Genomic DNA, 18,334 nt, shown 5'->3' with positions numbered 1-18,334 from the left:
TTTTCCTGGTGGTTTTTATTTAGTTAACTTATGTTGCTTTGTTATGTTCCATGTTGTCTGCTCTTGGTTAAACGTGCTTTTATTTTACTTCAGCTCAGTAGCGTCGATATTTTAGATTCATAAAAAGTTATGGTCAAATTTTCGACGAACTTTTTTAATGAAATTTGATAGATAGTATTGGTTTTTATATATTTCTTGTCATTTTCTTCCAATTTGCTCCTATCATAGTAAAAAATTAGTGAAGATTTTTATGTTGGCTTTATTTTGTCTCTAGGATACTTGGGTTTGCTTTCATGGTGCTTGTTCTATGGTCACCTGTGGTGATCCCCCTGTTCCCAACACTTGTTCAGAGTTGGACAACAAAGACTTCAAACAGGATTGCTGAATATGCTTGCATTATAGGTCTCTATGTCTCTATCACAATTCTTGTTGTGTTATGGGGTAAAAGAATTCGGAGATATGACAACCCTCTTGAACAATATGGGCTGGATCTGACATCGGCATCCAGGGTATAAACTTTACATTTCCTTTGCTGCATCAAATGCTTGATATTGTATAACAGGTGTTTTAGTTTGTCTAAAAAAAGGAACTCTTCATAATTCTCTCAATTCTGAGGGGATCTCAGCAGGACAAGTTGGCCTAGCTTCGATCTTAGAGCTGGTCCATTCTGGCATGGGCTCTAGCTGTGTGATATTGGCCAACTGGGTTGAGCTTGGGTCTTTGGTTGTGGGGTTTGAATAGCTGTAGCACCCAATTGTACAAAATTACACTTATTATCATTTTGTGGTTCCAGAGCAGGCCTTTATGAGGGCATTCTAATTATTTACCACGATTCCCTTTTTTTTTCTTTTGAGGTGGTCCCAAATAGGAATTCTTGGCAAATGGGGATCCTAGATAGGAATGCTTGACCACTGAGGATCCATAAAGCCAAACACAATAGTTGGTGCAGGGCTGGATGGTTATGGTTAAGGTTTCCTTTTATACTTAGTAGTATGGTTTGGTTGTAAAAAACAAAGTTTAGTAATTTTTTCTGTAGGCTGTAACAGCTTCTGGAATCAACTATTTTGCCTGCAGGTCCATGATTTCCTCAAGGGTTTGCTTGGAGGAATGATGATAGTCTTGTGCATACATTCAATGAGTGGATTACTGGGATTTGCAAGTGTTTCTTGGTCATTAGGTCTGCCATCAATTTCAGCAGGTCCTGTTGTATTGCTCAAAGCATATGGGAGGATGCTAGCACATGCTGTTCGAGGTATTGTGACTGCAACTGGCATTGCTCTAGTGGAAGAATTGTTATTCAGATCATGGTTACAGGAGGAAATTGCTGTTGACCTTGGATATTACCATGCCATCATGATATCTGGAGTTGCATTTTCTATGATTCATGGGTATGTTTTACTTACAGATGACTTTTTTTTGAAAATTTTAGTGCAGCTTACTGCAGATGAATTTCTTGGATTTACATTTTAATTCCAATCTGGAATTTGATTTTTATTTTTTTAAACCATTGGCTGGCTCGGTGGTCTTTTCAACTAATGTTTTTTGTTCATTACATGATGCAGCTTCAGCATGGTCTTGATTCATTATTACATATTAAAAGGAAAAGAAAAGAAGTTTTGGGTTCATTTGATTTTCTGTGAATGGATATAATACTGATCCAAGAAAATGTGAAACTATAATTCAGAAATCTAAATGTTTTGGCTTATGGCCTCGGAGTTGCTAGTCATCACCTACTAATGGAAATCACTACTCTTGGATAGTAAAACACTCCTTCATACGCATGTTTCTGTTCACACAGCCCCTATGATATATTAGTCATGGTTTATCGACTTCATAGTGTTTTTTTGTTTTTGTTGGTCGCAAAATATCAATCCTTATTGTTAATAAATCTGCAGGTCCTTGGCTTCAGTACCAGGTCTCTTGCTGCTATCTTTGGCGCTATTTGGAATAAAACAAAGAGCTCATGGCAAGCTCTGTGTCGCAATTGGATTGCGCGTGGGGATAATGGCTACCAATTTCACCTTGCAATCTGGTGGCTTCATAAAATACCGGCCTAGTACTCCTTTATGGCTAGCAAGTGTGCATCCCATGCATCCATTTGATGGAGCTGTTGGTTTAGCTGTTTGCGGAATTCTGGCCATCCTTTTCTTTCCCCAGCAACCTCTGAAGGGGGAAATCACAAGAGTTGTTTCAGAGTAGAATGCGAGTACATGGGACATTGCTCTATCAAACATTTAGCTAGAAGTGAGGAAGAGTAGATTCAGCATAATGATGCTGCTCCCGCAATGTAAAGGCACTTCACAAATTTTTGTAGATTCAAAATACAACGGTGGTAAGCAGATAGCCGTGCTGGAGGAATATTGATAGTATTTTGGCACAAGAGAAACATTGAGGTGAAGGAGAATGGACCATCAGTTTGCATCTTACCATAAAGAGGCATCACCATGATTGAGTTCTGCCTTGGTCTTCAAAACATGGATAATCATTATGAATGCAGTTTTGGTAGGTTTGAGACTTATCAATTGTAAAGTTATGCATTGTACAGCAATGGACTGTGTTATATTTTGTAAAATAGGTTAAATAAATAAGATGCTCAACAAATGCCTTGAAGAGTGTACAGTTCCCTCGTTGTGTTGTACTCTTTAGATTATGGTATGTCCAGTGGACCAACAAAATTGTGCAAATGGAAGAAGGCCTTTTACAAGTTCAGTGGAAAGAGGAAACTTGATGTACAAACAATGTATTTGAAAGAAAATATTTATGGCGGCGTTGACCGTCTTTTGATTTTTTTTTTTTTTTGTGTGTGTGTGTGTGTATATATATATATATCTTTTTAAGAATTACAAACAAGCTATGTTCCCATGTAAAGCAGGATGATATATTCTGCCGACGAGTCTATACCATGCTCTTAAGCAGGAAGCAAGCTGTATTGGCACAAGTCACCGTCTAGAAAGGATGGAAACGAGTAATTAGAAGACAAGAAGGGAGAACTTTAAAAGAAAAAAAAAAGGGGGGGAATTTATCTTTCTCTGAATTCACCCACCGGATTCGATCTCTCTCAATCCAACAACAACAAGAACAGGAAGAATTGGTCTTCTGATTCGAAGGAATCAGTGAGGGGGTTGGAAAGTTAGTACTAAACTGATGGAGAGGAATGTGAGAGAGATGGAAGATTTGGTCGCCTTCTTTCTTTCTTCTTTTTTTTTGTTTTGCTAGACTGGGTGGTTCATACAACACGTGTATGGATGCATCCAATAAAATTAAAATTAGAAAGCAGAATATCACGGAACTCCCGAGATAGCTTTCCAAGAATTGGTCTTCTGATTCGAAGGAATGGGCAAGGGGGTTGGGAAGTTAGTACTAAAATGGCGGAGAGGAACGTGAGAGAGATATGCGCTGTGCTGTCTCCTTGAATGGACGGTCCAAAACAATCCTAATCTTTGTTTTTATAATTCTTCTTTTGACATTTTAAATTTATTATGTGAGCATTCATAATGCTCACACAATAAATTTAGTAAATTTATGGAGTGTGGTAGCTTCATACTGTGGATCCCATGGAGGTTGGTTCTGTTCCTGGTCGCCCACAGGGCGTGCGCCGGGATAAACGAATTTAGAGGTTTGAACCTCCGAAGTTGGCATAACCGTGTTGCTGATAGGGCTATCTTTAGCTTCTCGGTGTTCTCGTCAATTTCTCCGAAACTACCATGAAACAAATTTTTTTAGTAGCATATTTGATCTAAAAGAATTAGACTTTAAAATAAAAATAAAAATAAAAATGAGTAATTTTCATTCCAGCTGATTGGGCAAAAAAAAGAAATTAATCCTATGTGAATTTCAGAAAAAAAATAGAAATTTTCCAATCCTTCCCAACCTAATTCCGACTCTAAACGAAGTCAAATGCACCATTAATTCATTACAAAAGAAATATAAAAATAAGAGCCAATTTTTCTAGTTAGCCCAGGCTACCCTCATTGTTTAATTCCCTGATATTGAATTGGGTATAGGCTCCATTCCTTATCTCAAAAAAAAACAAAACAAAATGAAAACCCATTAATAGGTCTAACCCTCAGTAGAAGTACACTGCAATAATGTTCATCGATGCCATCGCACTGACGCCATCTGACTGTTTTGGCTCGATAACGAACGGTTGTTTCATCAGTTCAGAACTCTTCCGAGCGTGAAGATTCTTCTGCCCGCGATTTTGTATCGCTTGCAGGTGACCCTTCTAGGGCAAGAACCTTTCTGCATTCCGGGGATTCCTAGAAAACAACCAAACAAAAGCTTGGATTCACGCTCCCTCGGCCAACCTTTACAACTCCATAGCCTTGAGGAAGGACTCTTAAGATTACTCCTATTATGCACACTCGTACATACCATAATGCCAAGGCGGGCCTAATCTTTAGCAACAGCTATTACTGGTGCATGAAATGATGACCATAGTACCTGCTTGGCGCTGCTCTTCTTTTTCATTTTTATTTTTAAAAAAAACATAATTGTAAAATTTGGATTAAAACGTATTATATTATATTATATTATATTTAAAAATAATATTTTTTTGAGAAAATATGAGTAAAAAATTATTTTTATTATTTTCAAAAATTAAAAAAATTGTCTTTTACCATCATCTACACCACCTCTACATCGTCGCCAGCGCTACTATCATTACCATACTGTCTCCACTACCACCATTGCTGTTATAGTTGCTGCTATCATTTTCATCACCACCATCGTCATCGTTGTCACTATCACCACCACCACTATTGCTATTACAGCTGCTGCTATCATTTCCACCACCATCATCATCTCCATTATTACCATTATTGCCACTATACTGTCGCCACTACTATCTTCATTGTCATTATATCCGCTACTGCTATCGCTACCGTTTCCACTGCCACCATCATCACCACTAGGATCATATTATTGATGCTCCCACCATCGGCATCATTGTCATTTCAACTACGACCATGGCCATTGATGTCGTCTCTACCACAACCATTGCTGCAGCCACCTTTACCATCTCCGCCACACCACTCCTATCATATAGTCTTTGTCGCACCACCACCATCGCCGTTACCACAGTATTGGTGCTCTCAGCCGTTGTCTCTGCCTTCACTATCACCATCTCAACCATCATTATTATATTTATATTTTTAAAAATAATTAATCATATCAAATATATTTATACTTTTAAAATTTAGAAATAATTTTTTATTTTAAAATAAATAAAAAAGTGATGACAAACGAAGTTTTATTATAGTTCTTTCTAGTAGTCAGATATTTTGTGTGCTAACTCAAATGTTTGACAATGTGATAATTTAACAACTGCTATGATATTTCTTGTTCTTCTCTATCTTTAGAAGGTAATGGTTAAATTTGTCATAGAATCCACTTAGTTACTGGATATATCTCCTATGAACCGGTTATTAGTGGCAAAGTATCTAAAATTTTGGCAAGATAATATTACCTTCAAGCATTTCAAATGCCTTTTTTTTGGCAGGGGGTTAGGGTAGGATATCTTCAAGCATTTCAAACATTTTACTGAATGAGTTTTTGTATCTTAAATTTAGCTAAAAATATATGATGTTGCTATCAATTTCTTTTCTAAATCCTCTAATCCAACATTGTCTCCTTTACATTAATTTCCTGCCCCCCACCCCACAAAAAAAAAGGGCAAAAGAGAAAAGGCTATGTATAATTAATTATTATTTAGATGAGGATGAACCATGTTAAACAATAATTAACATATCCTCTTATTGCTAATATAATCCTCCACCTAGAGTTATGCCTTTATCTCCACCAACTTTGTACTTCAATCTAGATTTACCACATCATTTCATATACTGTTGTTCTCAATAAAAAGCTCTTTCTTAGAACTTTCGGCGCCAGCTCTCTTACAACATAAACATCTTATATTTCTTTGCAAACAGTCCTCTATCTTCATGTTAATTAAGCACTACTTATTCTTCTATGATTGGCGAAGTTGATGCATGTCTCTCAGAGAATCAAATACCACTACCTGACAAAGGAGATCATCTATTTGATTTTGACAAACTCAGCTTCAACTTCCCTTTTCCAATAAATTAATGTGTATATTCCAAAATAAATGTTGGATTGCAAGGTTGAGAGGAATCTTGAGGGCTCCACTGGCTGCTTTCTGATGTTAGTAAATAGTTGAAGCAGCCCAGGCTGAAAAAAAAGCTATGTACCTTCATTTGTTTAGCCATTTTTGCAGGTGGGCACCCTTGATTCCTGCAGGCTGATTGCTTGGATTTGGAGGAAAATACCAGAAGTCAGACAAATATAACAAAGAGTAGGTTTCTACTAAAACCAGACCTCATACTTTCCTCCAAGAACATTTAGACCTCAAACATTATTTTTCCTCACCACCCTAACTAATTTATAAGCTCCACCGACACGATAAAAAGTTTAATTCTTTCCATCGGCTAAATTGAATCTAGGCCTTCCCCCTCATTTGGAGGAATGTGCGCTCGACAAAATTATATTTACCTTTTAGTATGAAAACTCAGTCTTTAACTAACGATGACATAAGATTTATCTCAAAAATAAACAAATTTTGTTGGAATATATATATATATATATATAGTTCGCTTGTTAGCGCATTTATTTTTTTTAATTTCTAAAGATTATAATGATAATTCACTAGCATTTTCATTTGAATCTAAGATCGCTCATTTAAAAAAAGAGATAGATACCAACCAGCTAAGCTAACAAGTATTTCTAAGCATAAGTTCAAGTCTATACTTAGAAAAATTAAACAAACAAAGATAACATTATTATACAATAAAGTACCTAGTTAAGAGTAAAATTAAAAAAAAAAAAGGTATTAGAGCCCTAAATAAAGTATTTACGTGCATGGTGCATAGCAAGCAACACTCATCTAATTTATAGCATTCTTTTTTTTTTTTACGTGCACAAAGTACACTGATCATTTGCTGTGCCAGCATGGTCACACCTAATCAATCAAAATTCCTAGGGCTGCCAGCCCACAGAAATAACAAGACAAACGGCCAGTGGCACCCTTGTTATTATCCGCGACACCGGGGCCCCATTCCCATGCCTCCCGTCCTCTCCGCTGTCGTCCCACTCCGGTGAGCTCCACTCCCCAAGACCTTTATATACCGGAAGCTTTCTCCCCTTCCTTCCCGTCGCCTCTCTTTCTCTCTATTCGGGAGTCCCGTCGCCGGCAGCCAGCGGCAAGAGGAGATGGCGAAGAGCGGGAAGGGGAAGCTGAGCAAGCTTAAATGCATGATAAAGCGGTGGCACTCGTCGAGCAGGATCGCCGTGGGGGGCGGCAGCGGAGGCCGGGGCTCAGCTTCGTCGAGGTCGCAGGACGAGGACGCGTGGCAGTCCGCGTCGTTCCACTGCGACGATGTCCCAGCCGGGCTCCACCCGGTGTACGTCGGCAAGTCTCGCCGACGGTACCTCGTCAGCTCCGACCTCGTCAACCACCCCCTCTTCCGTGTGCTCGTCGAGAAGTCCGGCGCCGCCGCCGCCGACGCCGACGCCACCGTGGTGGGCTGCGAGGTGGTGCTCTTCGAGCACCTCCTCTGGATGCTGGAGAACGCGGACCCCCAGCCCGAGTCCCTCGACGAGCTCGTCGAGTTCTATGCCTGCTGAGGCGGCGGAGCAATGATTCGGCGGAGTACCGGACTCGCCAGTTCTAAGTAGCTTGTTCTGTTGTAGGGGTAGGTGCTGTAAAATTTTCCTAATGATGAGGACTTAAAAGGAATAATGAAGTGAGGAGGACTCATTAACCCGTTTCCAATCTCGGAGGAGGATATGATTGGAGATTAATCTCATGATGTTCCGTTTTTAAATCTTGTGGTAAATATTTTATATTGTTGATGTAATCCTGCTTGCTCGAATATTTTTATGAAAATAATTATGTAAATTTTAATTTGAACGATTGTGTTATATTTGTTGTCTCCTTTGATAGTTGGCTAGATTTGGTGTTACACATGATGATTTTTATTTAATTAGATGAGCGAAAGAGTTGTTGGATTGCGACATTGCAAACAAGCAAGCACACCTGCTTGTGGATATTCTTGTCGGCATTTATTTATCATTGACGTTGCGCCAAATCAGTATCTTTTGGTGGAAATAGGTTGTAATTGTCACGATTTATGTCCTTTATTGTTTGATTTGGACTTTTGTTGCATATTACTTACATGGGGAAAGTTAAATCATTACTTAACTACTGGCAAACTTATATGTAGCGCCATTGCCTCTGACCTACCCACTCACATTCAAATACCACGGGCTATGTTTTTTTTTGATTTTTTCACTCTATTTTTTGTCGTAGAGAAGAATGCAATTTTGTATATGCTCTTTGAGCTTCATGTCAGTTGTATAAGTCCAGCGATTGTGTTGTAAAATGTCGAACTTAATTTCATTGCTAATAAGATGAAGTTTTCTTTTTCCTACATGTTTTCTCATCTATCACCAATCTCTTTAGCCTAATGTTGCTCCAGCCACATATTCCCTACCAGTTACTTATGGCTAATTTTGATAAAGAATTCATCATATAAATGAATACATTAACTAAATATTGTTGGTTCTCATATAAATCTCTCTCCAATACTAATTAACCATATGAAAAGAATGCACATAGAAACATTATAAGAAAGAAATTAATCAGATACAGAACAATGCCATGGCTTTCTCCACTGGATACTCTATGTAGCATGCACAGCAATTGGCCAGTCTTCTGGCATTTGGATGAAAAATTAAGAAGTGTTGTTTCTCATAAACTTTGGTTACATGGTGCGATGGCTTAGATATAGAAAAAGATCATAGTTATTTGATTACATTTCGGCAAAATTCTACAAGATGTACTGATATTCTTAAAGCTTAGGAATCCCCATTGTTAGAATCATTGTAGGATATTGCGCCAAACTTAGTAGGCCTTTTAAACTTCATCAGCCTCCTAGTCTATATAAAGGTTGCTCCTGTATATTATGAAATACAGACAGAAATATAATTCTCTACTCTTATTCGTTTATTCTCAACTCCCATTATGAAACTACATTATCTCGTAAATATATAGCCGACGATAGCTCTAATGGCATACAATACTTAGTAATTACGATTAAAAGCACTTGTTTGTTTGTTTGTTTGATGCATTGGAAGACAGAGCCAGCCATCTTGTAGCTAAAAATTATGGTTGGATTTATCATGAGATGATAGCAAATGTTTAGAAGGCAAGACACCTCATAGTTGCCACCTACTTGGCAAGGGTGGCTCCAAGCATGGGCAAGTCTATGAGTATTAACCATCCAAGAAAAAGAGAGAGCACATGGTTTGATGGTGGCTGTGGGGCTACAAGAACCACATGCCATGTCTCATGGCAGCTTTGTCCTTATGAGAGTTGATTTAACAAGAAACCCCCTCGTGGGGTGCATCAAATATTCGAATCTTATCTTTGTTGTCCCAAAGAATAAGTGTGTGTGTGTGTGTGAGAGAGAGAGAGAGAGACTCAGACCATGCATGCAGTCACTGATACTTTGAAGGGAGATGAGAGAGGGAAATGAGGTAAGGAGTGACCTTGGAGGAATGGAGAATAAGGGGGAGTGATTGTTTCTTCTCATTCAATTAATACTTCTCCCCTGTTGGTAGATTTTTTTAAAAAAAGTTGGACTTTCACTTTGGATATTAGATATGGCCCTTGTGTTAAGCAAAGGATGATTATGCAGTCACTGCATTAATTCCAGTCCATTAAGGTTGGCTTACTAATCAACAGTGAGTAATGGAAGAAGAAAGAGCAGGAACAAAAATCAGACTCTACCATCTATTTTATCACATATTGTTGATGAGCTGAGTGATGCAAAAATAGTACAGAAATCTCACCAAAAAGGTATCGCTAGTCTGTTTTCTAGCACTGTAGAGTATGTCAATATGTTAATGAATAAGCCAGTCAAAAAATTAGATATCCATTATAAGTTTTTGTCTGAAAAATTTTAGAACTATTCATCAGCAATAAGATGATGTATCCTATTGGTCTGGACTATAACATGGCATATGATTGTGCTCAATGGCTTCACTATTCCACCTTTCACTTTAGTATCTTGGTTTACTACCATATGGCGGCAAGCCTGCGAAGAGAGATTGGTTGTTAGTTCTGCAGCGAACTGAAGCTAGATTAGTGACATGGAAGGGTAAATGCCTCTTCTTTAGGAGAAGATTAATTCTCACTTCCCCCCTATTTCATGTTCATCTTTAAATTACTGGTTTGGGTTGTCAAAAGAATCGACGATATAGAAGATCCTTCCTATGGAGTGGTGATAAGAATGGTAAAGGAGCCTCATGCAAAGTAAATTGGAGCATTGTTTGTCTTGGAAAGGAAGAGGTTGGTTTAGGTGTCAAGGACATTAATCAACTTAATCAAATTTACTTTACTTGCCAAATGGGAGGGGAGATATCTTACAAATAATTCAGGCATTTGGAGAAGTCAGGTGCATTTTACTTGTCATAAAATGGTGAAGCTATTTATGAATTAGAGGCCAAGTAAAAGGTGTTCTAATCTATGGAGAGATATAGTTAATGCCCTACCTGCGTTATATCAATACCACTTCAGGCACCAAGATTACTACAATGCATACAGTTCTACAGTGAGTTGGACTACCATCTCTTAAAAGGTATCAACAGAAGAGCAACAGTTTGAAATGAGTGTGTGTAGGACCCCAAAGCCATCCAATTAACATCACCACCCACTCACCCTTCACTGCCATCAAAAGCCAATTACCGATCGGCTTCCATGATCGCAAGCCTCTGCAATACCAGGAAAGACCCACACAGTCCTCACCTCTCGGTCTGAGAAGATGCTCACATGGCTGTTGCTTGTGATGTCTTTTTTTAAGATAGATGTACTTACCATTAAATTTCATTAACAATGAACTAATCATCTCCTAATCACAGTATCCAGAGATGATATAGAATCCTCATAACCGAAGAGTAAACTAATGAAAGAAATCGATGATGCATAAGCCATGAAATGGGCGACAGAAGACGATCAGAACGACATTTCTCCATCAAACATCACATGTTTAACAGAATCATTTACATGATCCAGAAGAACAGGGAATGTGGGTCAGATGAACTTCAGCAGATCCCCTGCAGCCTGAAAAATGGAGGCAAGAAAGAGTTTATACCCACTGAATGAGCCTGAAACCTCGAGTACATCAGATGCCACAAAAGTAGATCCTAGCACTTTGATCGCCAAGCAACCATTTGGCAATTTGTAATCTTACCAAAACTTTAAATGCTGTAGCTGAAAACAAACAAGTTCATGTGTGGTCATTGCTCTAGCCCTGTAGGATTTCCTTCTGCAAAACCACAAAAGCAGAGAGATGAAGAGAAGCATCAGGCAAGCCTCTAGAAAATCCTGAGATCCATAAAGAACCTTGCTGTTGGTTAAAACGTTCCAAGATTTACAACCACTTAGATTAACATTAATGAATGATTAATATAGCAGCAACTTGAAGAAAGTTTTAAACGAGCAAAGATGCATTTCTGTAAAAATCTGAAAGAATTTTTGCATGACATCAGAGAGTATTCGTCAAAATTTGTAGAGACTCAAGCAATTTGTAAAGCATAGCGAAACAAATTCAAAAATGCTCCTGGTAAATGAAAACAGAAACAAGAAAAGAATAACTCCCAAAAGAGAGAATGAGAATTTTTCAGGCATTGATGATTGGCATTTTTGTTCCTTAGAGCGGCAAGAAAACCAAATCAAATCTTTATGGAGAATGAAGGTATAATAGAGAAGCCATGGACTTACGCCATTGATGAGGCCCCTCTGGTGTTGTTTCATGCACTGCAGGATATACTTGAACGTCTCAATCTCGCAAGGGATTGTGATTGCACCTCCATGCTCAAATCCAAACTCCTCTTCAGCCTTTTCCAGCAGTAGCTTGAATGCTGGGTGGCTCAGATAACTTGTCGGCACGACGAACCTCCGATGCTCGGGTCCTACGTAGATCGGAATGCACCCCTTCGGGACATCCGGTGGGGGCTCCGGGCTGCGGCAGCCCTCCTCATCTGAATCGCATGAGATGCATGCATTCCTCAAGCGCTTGTCCACGGCAGGGGGGATGCCGGAAGCCTTGGATTCATTTTCCTTTGGCCCAAGGGCAATTGAATGCCATTTCTGGAGCATCTCTCTAAATCGGACTATCTGCCGGATTCCGGTCACCTTCCCACCTTCCTCGCCCATGGCTGGAGGACTTAATGGTGATGACCAGATTTGGTGTTAGAATTCCGGCGAGGTAGGATCATCAGATCTCAATGATCTCTGTGCACTCATAGTCTCGACTGCATGCAGCATTAGTTTAAGAAAAATAAATAAGTTTGTAACTTTAATCAAATTCTTTCACATATTCTCAAAGTTTGAAACATGCTAAAGTTCTATTCCAGTAGAGTTGGTATGGCTTTTGGAGCTTCAAGATGAAGAATTCAGTCATGGTAAAGCTCCTATATACTTTTACAGACAATCCAAGTATGATATATCATGATGCACTGCAGAGATTCTTAGGAGACGAGATTGAATTGCAGACACACTCAACAACCAATATTTGCTAATAGAATGTAATTTAATCACTAAAACTACAAGCTAAGGACTCGATCGCAGCAGATGAAAGAAAATTATATTAATGGAGGATTGTTTAGTTTTCAAAATAAATCAATAATTAAGATCATGGAATCTCCTAAAAATGATTAAGATTTAAAGAGCTGAGATCTATTACCAGGAACATCTGGCAATAAGATGATTGTCCTAGCATGGCAGTGCATGATATGTGCAGAATAGAATTTATAGAATTTCAGAAGAATAACATGAGATTTTAGTTTCAATGAGAGTCCCAACATAATGTGTTTAACAATTCGTGATGCATCGTATGAGGTAGGATCATCTTTTGCCTAATGATGTAGAATTCTAATTGCTCATCTTTTGCCTCAGTGCACAAATAAAAAGAGATTCAAATGGGACCTGCCAATGATGAACCTTATTAATTAAGACAATATAGTATTCAACTTGGTAGCCCGAATGAATCAGTTGAGGGGATCTAAAGCCGCAGAAATAAAAAATCTGAAAGAATTTTCAGGATGATGTTTGTTAGGAATTGATGGCCTCTTGGATAATCGATTGCATGGTTCGAGACAGTGGATTAATATATAAATGTGTGATGTTGTAACATCTGAAGGTCAGAAGAACAATTTCACCTAGTTCTATTGCATGGATACAGAAATTGCAAGCAAATCAAAATTTTTGAGGATGTGTTGATATCTTTCCATCAAACACTAAGAATTATGTAAACCAAGTGATAATATGTTCATTAGCAAGAGCACCTTTGGATTCAACAATGGTAGAAGCATTCTTCTTGGCATTACTGATATCCTCATGGAAGATAAATCGATCGTAACCTAGCTATTGGTGTCAAATTAAATGTAAACAGGGGGGGGGCATTAACACTTGCATCAATGCAGCAAACCTCTCTATAACATTGGTTTCAGAATTAACATTTCTTGGTCCTAAGTGTCCTAAAGATGGAGGTGGAGATCACTCTCCAACGCATTCTTTTAAAAAGCAACCAATAGAAGTGATTTGAGATAACTTAATTTAATCTCTAATTACATAGCTAGAGGGTGATTTGGCTTTTTCTTTTTTAGGATCTCCACGAGTTTGTACATTCCTCGCATGCACTCATGTCATAATTCATTATTTCACTTTATAATAACATCAGAATCATATCATAAAAAATATTAAAAATCAATGGAAAAATAAGTCTCGTTGTTACTGACAATATTTTTTTCTTAAAAAAAAGGATTGTCATATAAATCAAAGCCATAACCATATGCACCAAGGAATATTTTGCTTGCAACTGACACCAAAAAGATATTATTATAATCTGAAAACAGCGTTGCGAGATAAGTAGGAAGGTAAAAAAAATAACCACAGATTCTGTGAGATCTACCATCACCAGGAATGAAAAGGATACAAATCCAGATCCATCAATCTAATATGACATATAAATAGATAGATATACAAATGAAAAATGCATCAAAAAATAAAGAGAATTAGGAACAAGGATATGACTTCGTTATCTAAAAGGGAGAGCAGAGGCTGCCATTAGGAGAGGAGGCGGAGGGGGAGAGGGGAAGGGAGGAGCAGGCGAAGATTTAAACGTTGCAATCCAATTTACTAATTTACCCCTATGATTTCGTGTCATTCCTTTTCTATCCCCTATCGAGAACGAGGGCAAATTGGGAAGTGGGAGACCAGGGAGGGTGGAGAAGAAGAATGGGGGCGGGTCAATAGGGACACGTGTCATGTCGAAAGAAGTCCGCACAAAATTACCGCCGAGGAAATTGACCCGATCACCCCGGGCCAACGGCTACATTTGGTGGCCGGGAGTTGATTTTCTCGTCAGGCGCATCTTAGCCGTACAATGGGGAAACCAGTAGTTGATCGGATGGTTTGAGATTGTTTTCTTTGGTGTGACTCAATTAACTTTTAGGGCTTTAAGATAAGCTCGCATGAAAAAATAATTTCCATATTTGATATGGAAATAATCCAATAATTGGTTTTTTTTCACACCAGATTATCGAGTGAAAATAATCCAAAATTATCATTACTTGGCCAAAAAAAAACCACTTATATCATGTTAATATTATATTAATTATGTTATATAAAATAATATAATAAATATATATTATATTCATATTTATAATTAAATATATTATTTGTTAATATATTATATTGATAATATATGTATATATACTTTATATATTATAATTTTATATTTATATTAATTATTTATACTTATAATTTTATATTGATAATAGTATGTTAATTAATAAATATTGATTACTGACAAATAATTGATAAATATTTGTTAATTTCTAATAAATCTAGCATGGGATTATTAATATTAATATTTATTAATATATTAAAAATATAATAAAATTTATTTATAATAAGAAATATATTTTTAATATATGTATAATTAATTAAAATTATTTATTAAATTATGTAAATATATTTCAGTATTCGAAATGGCCCATATTAATATTGGTTTTTTATTGCGGTACACATAATGACAAGAAGACTATCCTCTTCATAAATATTAATTATTTGAAACTTTCTTCCCACTCGGAACTCAAAATAATTCAACTCAATTATTTTCAGGTTTAGGATGTTATTACCATAAGTGTGAGTGAGTCGAATCCGAAGAAAGACCGGTGCGGTCCAACTCAACTTCATATTTAAATCTCATCACAAAATTAATCCCAAGCCCGATCTAATTCTTTCAACTTGGGTATTGCATCCGATGTAATACTAATCTTACCAATCCTTCAAATTTTTCCAATGAAATTGGGGCCAAGATAACCCAAACACAAATCAGAACTACACATAAATAGATTATTTAATTATACTATAAACATATCAGCAATAAAATAATAGTAAGTAATACGAAGATGTGGGTCGACCCAACCCACCTATGGTTCTAATTATAATATAGGGTTGAATTAGATTGCACCAAGTCTGGGCAATGAATCAGAATAAAATATACCCATTTGGGCTTTGGCCTAGCATCAACTTATTTTGTAGAGTATTTTCTACATTACATTAAGATTTGCATTTGGAGTATGTGGCAAACACCAATTCACCTAATAAGTTGTTTTGCATTCTGTCCTATTTTTCCCATCCCCTTGCAACATTACTATCAACCACAGCTGGCCTTATAATGACTCCAACCATACTGTAGCTTTCTTATACCTTATCACCAATAATGATAGCAATAGAAAACTAATACTCTCTTGGACAAGTGGCGCAGAAAATGGACTGCTGGCTAAAGAGACAGTGATGTGCATGCCATGCCCATTGGAAGTCTTTTGCCAGCGTCCAAGTGATGTGGACTGCCATTGATTGCCTGAAGGACCCTAAACCCAGTTATTTACAAGATGGTAATCTTAGCTTTATATTCTAACTGAACAGGAGCAAGATTCTCACAGTCACATCCACCACCCAAAAAAAAAGGAACAAACTTTCCAGTAAGCTAATATATATAAATATATATATAATTGAACAGAAGACCAAAAACTGTTATATATATTTTTTTATCTGCTCATCTATATCCGATACGAATATATTCAAAAAAATTAAAAAATAATGCATCACAATGTGCACTAGACAACTTTCTTTCTCCGACCCACAGAGTACTTTTAGAATGATCAGCCACATATGAGATCATCCAATCCGCAGCCCTATTAGCTTTTCTGAGATTATTCACTTATTAGCTTTTTCTTTCTCGTAATAGAACATTTATTTGCCAAAAGCAAAGGTTTTCATCTTAATACCGTTTTAGTTAGTTTCTTGTTTACTAAAATGATAAATTCTAACTTGGTAGCCTCTCCATGCCCATCATACGTTGTGTATTGTTTTGGTAATTTTTGACACCAGACATCAATAGAAGGAATAGCCAATCCAATCCTTCTTGGTTTCTTTACTATATATATATATATATATATATATATATATATATATATATATTTACAAGGTACTTCATATTTGGGTAATAATATGAACGGTATCTAAATCTTAAACCCTTGCCACATTGACGCCGAGTCACAAGGCTTAGATACCGATCTTATCCATTACGTGGAAATGGGAATGGCGGGGCCCACCCCCATGGGTTGCCCAGTCAACGGCCCTCCGGCCTTCCCGGCGCCCTCCTCTTGCAAGCTTCGGCTCTGTCAAAGCTGACGCGGCTCGAGCCGGCTCAGCTTTCCGGGAGACTTTAATTGGGCTTCAGAAAAGCCCAACCCACTCCAACCTCGTTGACTTTTTAATCATGTGATGTGGAAATATTAGAGATACCAGTTGCTTGTGTCCATGAGCAATTGCAAGATATCCTAATCTTTGATGGCAACATTTCTATTCTCTAATGGATTACACTTCAGACTTCAATGGTTATTTGAAGGTATGCATACTATTGATAATTGGTAGGAGCGTAGATAGAGAAAAAATAGAATTCAATTCGACTCGTCGGTTTTTACTTTTTAATCATGTGATATGGAAAGATATAGATATCAGCTGCGTGAGTCTATAAGCAATTGCAAGACATCCTTATCTTGGATGACATAATTTCTACTCTTTTTAGGCAAATCGATTACAGTTCAGACTTTGGTGGTTATTTGAGGGTATGTATTGTTACCTTCAAACTTTTATGATATATATAACATGGATAATTGATTGTAGAATAGAGAGAGGGATTGTATTCGATGGAGCTAAGTTTGGTCTATTGTTTATATGTACTAGTAATAGAGTTATTACTGAAGTGAGAAAATTAGTGAAAGCAGCATACGACTAAAGAGTAAATGTTGATTCACCATTTAATTAATATAAGATCGAACTTTCTCACAACATATAGGCTTCTCTATTCATGCATACATCTATGAATTAGTCTCATCAGTTTTCCAAATGGATTATGTGAAGATAATTACTTTCTTTTATCATTTGAGTGGATTATATCTCGAGAAGTTATTCTATTTTATTTTTCTAGCACTTACTCTACATAGAAGATTATTCAATAATTGCAACATCCTAGCATGGTTTTCATCTATGGATGTTTAATATTTTTGGTCATAGATTTGTAAGCTAAGAGAGTTTCACCGGTCATTTCTACTTAGTTTTGCAGACAAAAATAAAGAAAAAATAAATAAAAAACATGCATATAAGTTTTGCATCCAAAAATAAAGAAACAACATGCAAGATTGGCAGTAGATTTCGTCCATGAATATTTTACTTATCTATATTTTAAAAAGAAAATGCTTATTCAAACATGCATACAAGAAATATCTGAAAAGGTATAAAATAATTGCTAAAATATTTGGATATATATATGTGCGCGCGCGCGCGCAAGAAAACATGAAAATTAATAGTTACAAATATTCTTGAGCAAGTTTATCCACATTATATATAAAAAACAAACTTTGTAGTCATTTTCTTGTCAATTCTTTTTGCCCTCACATTTTCTCTCAAGTACTAATCATTGATTTACATTAAGGGCTGCATCATACAATAAGAAGGGGAAGTGGGTTATATACGATTATGATGTATTCATATCAGCCTCCGATTGCTTACTTCATAAATCATTAAATAAAACTGAAACAAGGATAATCAAGTGCAGTAAAGAGTAACTAAATGATGCAACTAGCCTCTTAAACCCAAATCTCAAACTAAGCCAAAGGATAATACAAACCATAGTTACATTATTCTCCAGATCATTAAAATATGATTTATCCATGAATTATA

At 36.9% G+C, this 18,334-nt stretch overlaps 2 protein-coding genes and 1 pseudogene across 5 annotated transcripts in view; 2 read left to right on the top strand and 1 right to left on the bottom strand.

Annotated features, from left to right (window-relative positions):
• The window catches only part of LOC103703320 (alpha/beta-Hydrolases superfamily protein), a 30,978-nt gene extending 28,192 nt beyond the window's left edge, over positions 1–2,786 (top strand). For 2 of the 3 annotated variants that reach the window (XM_039131538.3, XM_039131539.3), the window contains exons 9-11: positions 275–509; positions 1,075–1,388; positions 1,896–2,786. In XM_039131538.3, coding sequence (XP_038987466.3) covers positions 275–509; positions 1,075–1,388; positions 1,896–2,199 — 853 coding nt within the window. In that variant the 3' untranslated portion in view covers positions 2,200–2,786. The remainder of the gene's footprint in view (positions 1–274; positions 510–1,074; positions 1,389–1,895) is intronic. The other variant, XR_005513870.3, reaches the window with a different exon arrangement.
• Positions 2,787–7,174: 4,388 nt separating this feature from the next.
• Positions 7,175–7,791, top strand: LOC103703319 (auxin-responsive protein SAUR76 pseudogene; annotated as a pseudogene).
• Positions 7,792–11,015: 3,224 nt separating this feature from the next.
• On the bottom strand, positions 11,016–14,158 carry LOC103703318 (protein SMALL AUXIN UP-REGULATED RNA 16-like). 2 transcript variants are annotated; one of them, XR_015974743.2, is made up of 4 exons: positions 14,114–14,158; positions 11,801–12,333; positions 11,271–11,345; positions 11,016–11,140 (listed from the first exon to the last, which is right to left on the bottom strand). XR_015974743.2 is itself a non-coding variant. In XM_008786135.5 (3 exons), the coding sequence occupies exons 2-3, from the start codon at positions 12,233–12,235 to the stop codon at positions 11,325–11,327; spliced, it is 456 nt and encodes a 151-aa protein (XP_008784357.4). In that variant the 5' UTR covers positions 12,236–12,333; positions 14,114–14,158; the 3' UTR covers positions 11,188–11,324. The 2 variants fall into 2 exon arrangements, 1 of the variants encoding a protein (XP_008784357.4); XM_008786135.5 differs by lacking the exon at positions 11,016–11,140 and having other exon boundaries at positions 11,188–11,345.
• Between the last annotated feature and the right edge of the window lie 4,176 nt (positions 14,159–18,334).

Source organism: Phoenix dactylifera, chromosome 18 (assembly GCF_051530095.1).
Source record: "Phoenix dactylifera cultivar Ajwa chromosome 18, Ajwa_hap1_PhDact_Kaust_v1.1, whole genome shotgun sequence".
Lineage (NCBI taxonomy): Eukaryota > Viridiplantae > Streptophyta > Magnoliopsida > Arecales > Arecaceae > Phoenix > Phoenix dactylifera.
The sequence above is the reverse complement of the archived record's forward strand: the minus strand, read 5'-3'. Positions and strand labels throughout refer to the sequence as shown.

Excerpts from the sequence above, each read along its gene's own strand:
- LOC103703318 (XM_008786135.5), bottom strand. The coding sequence starts at position 12,235 with ATGGGCGAGGAAGGTGGGAAGGTGACCGGAATCCGGCAGATAGTCCGA. Across the intron at positions 11,346-11,800 it reads AGAGGGGCCTCATCAATGGC|AAGGAAATCCTACAGGGCTA; the intron begins GTAAGTCCATGG and ends GTGGTTTTGCAG.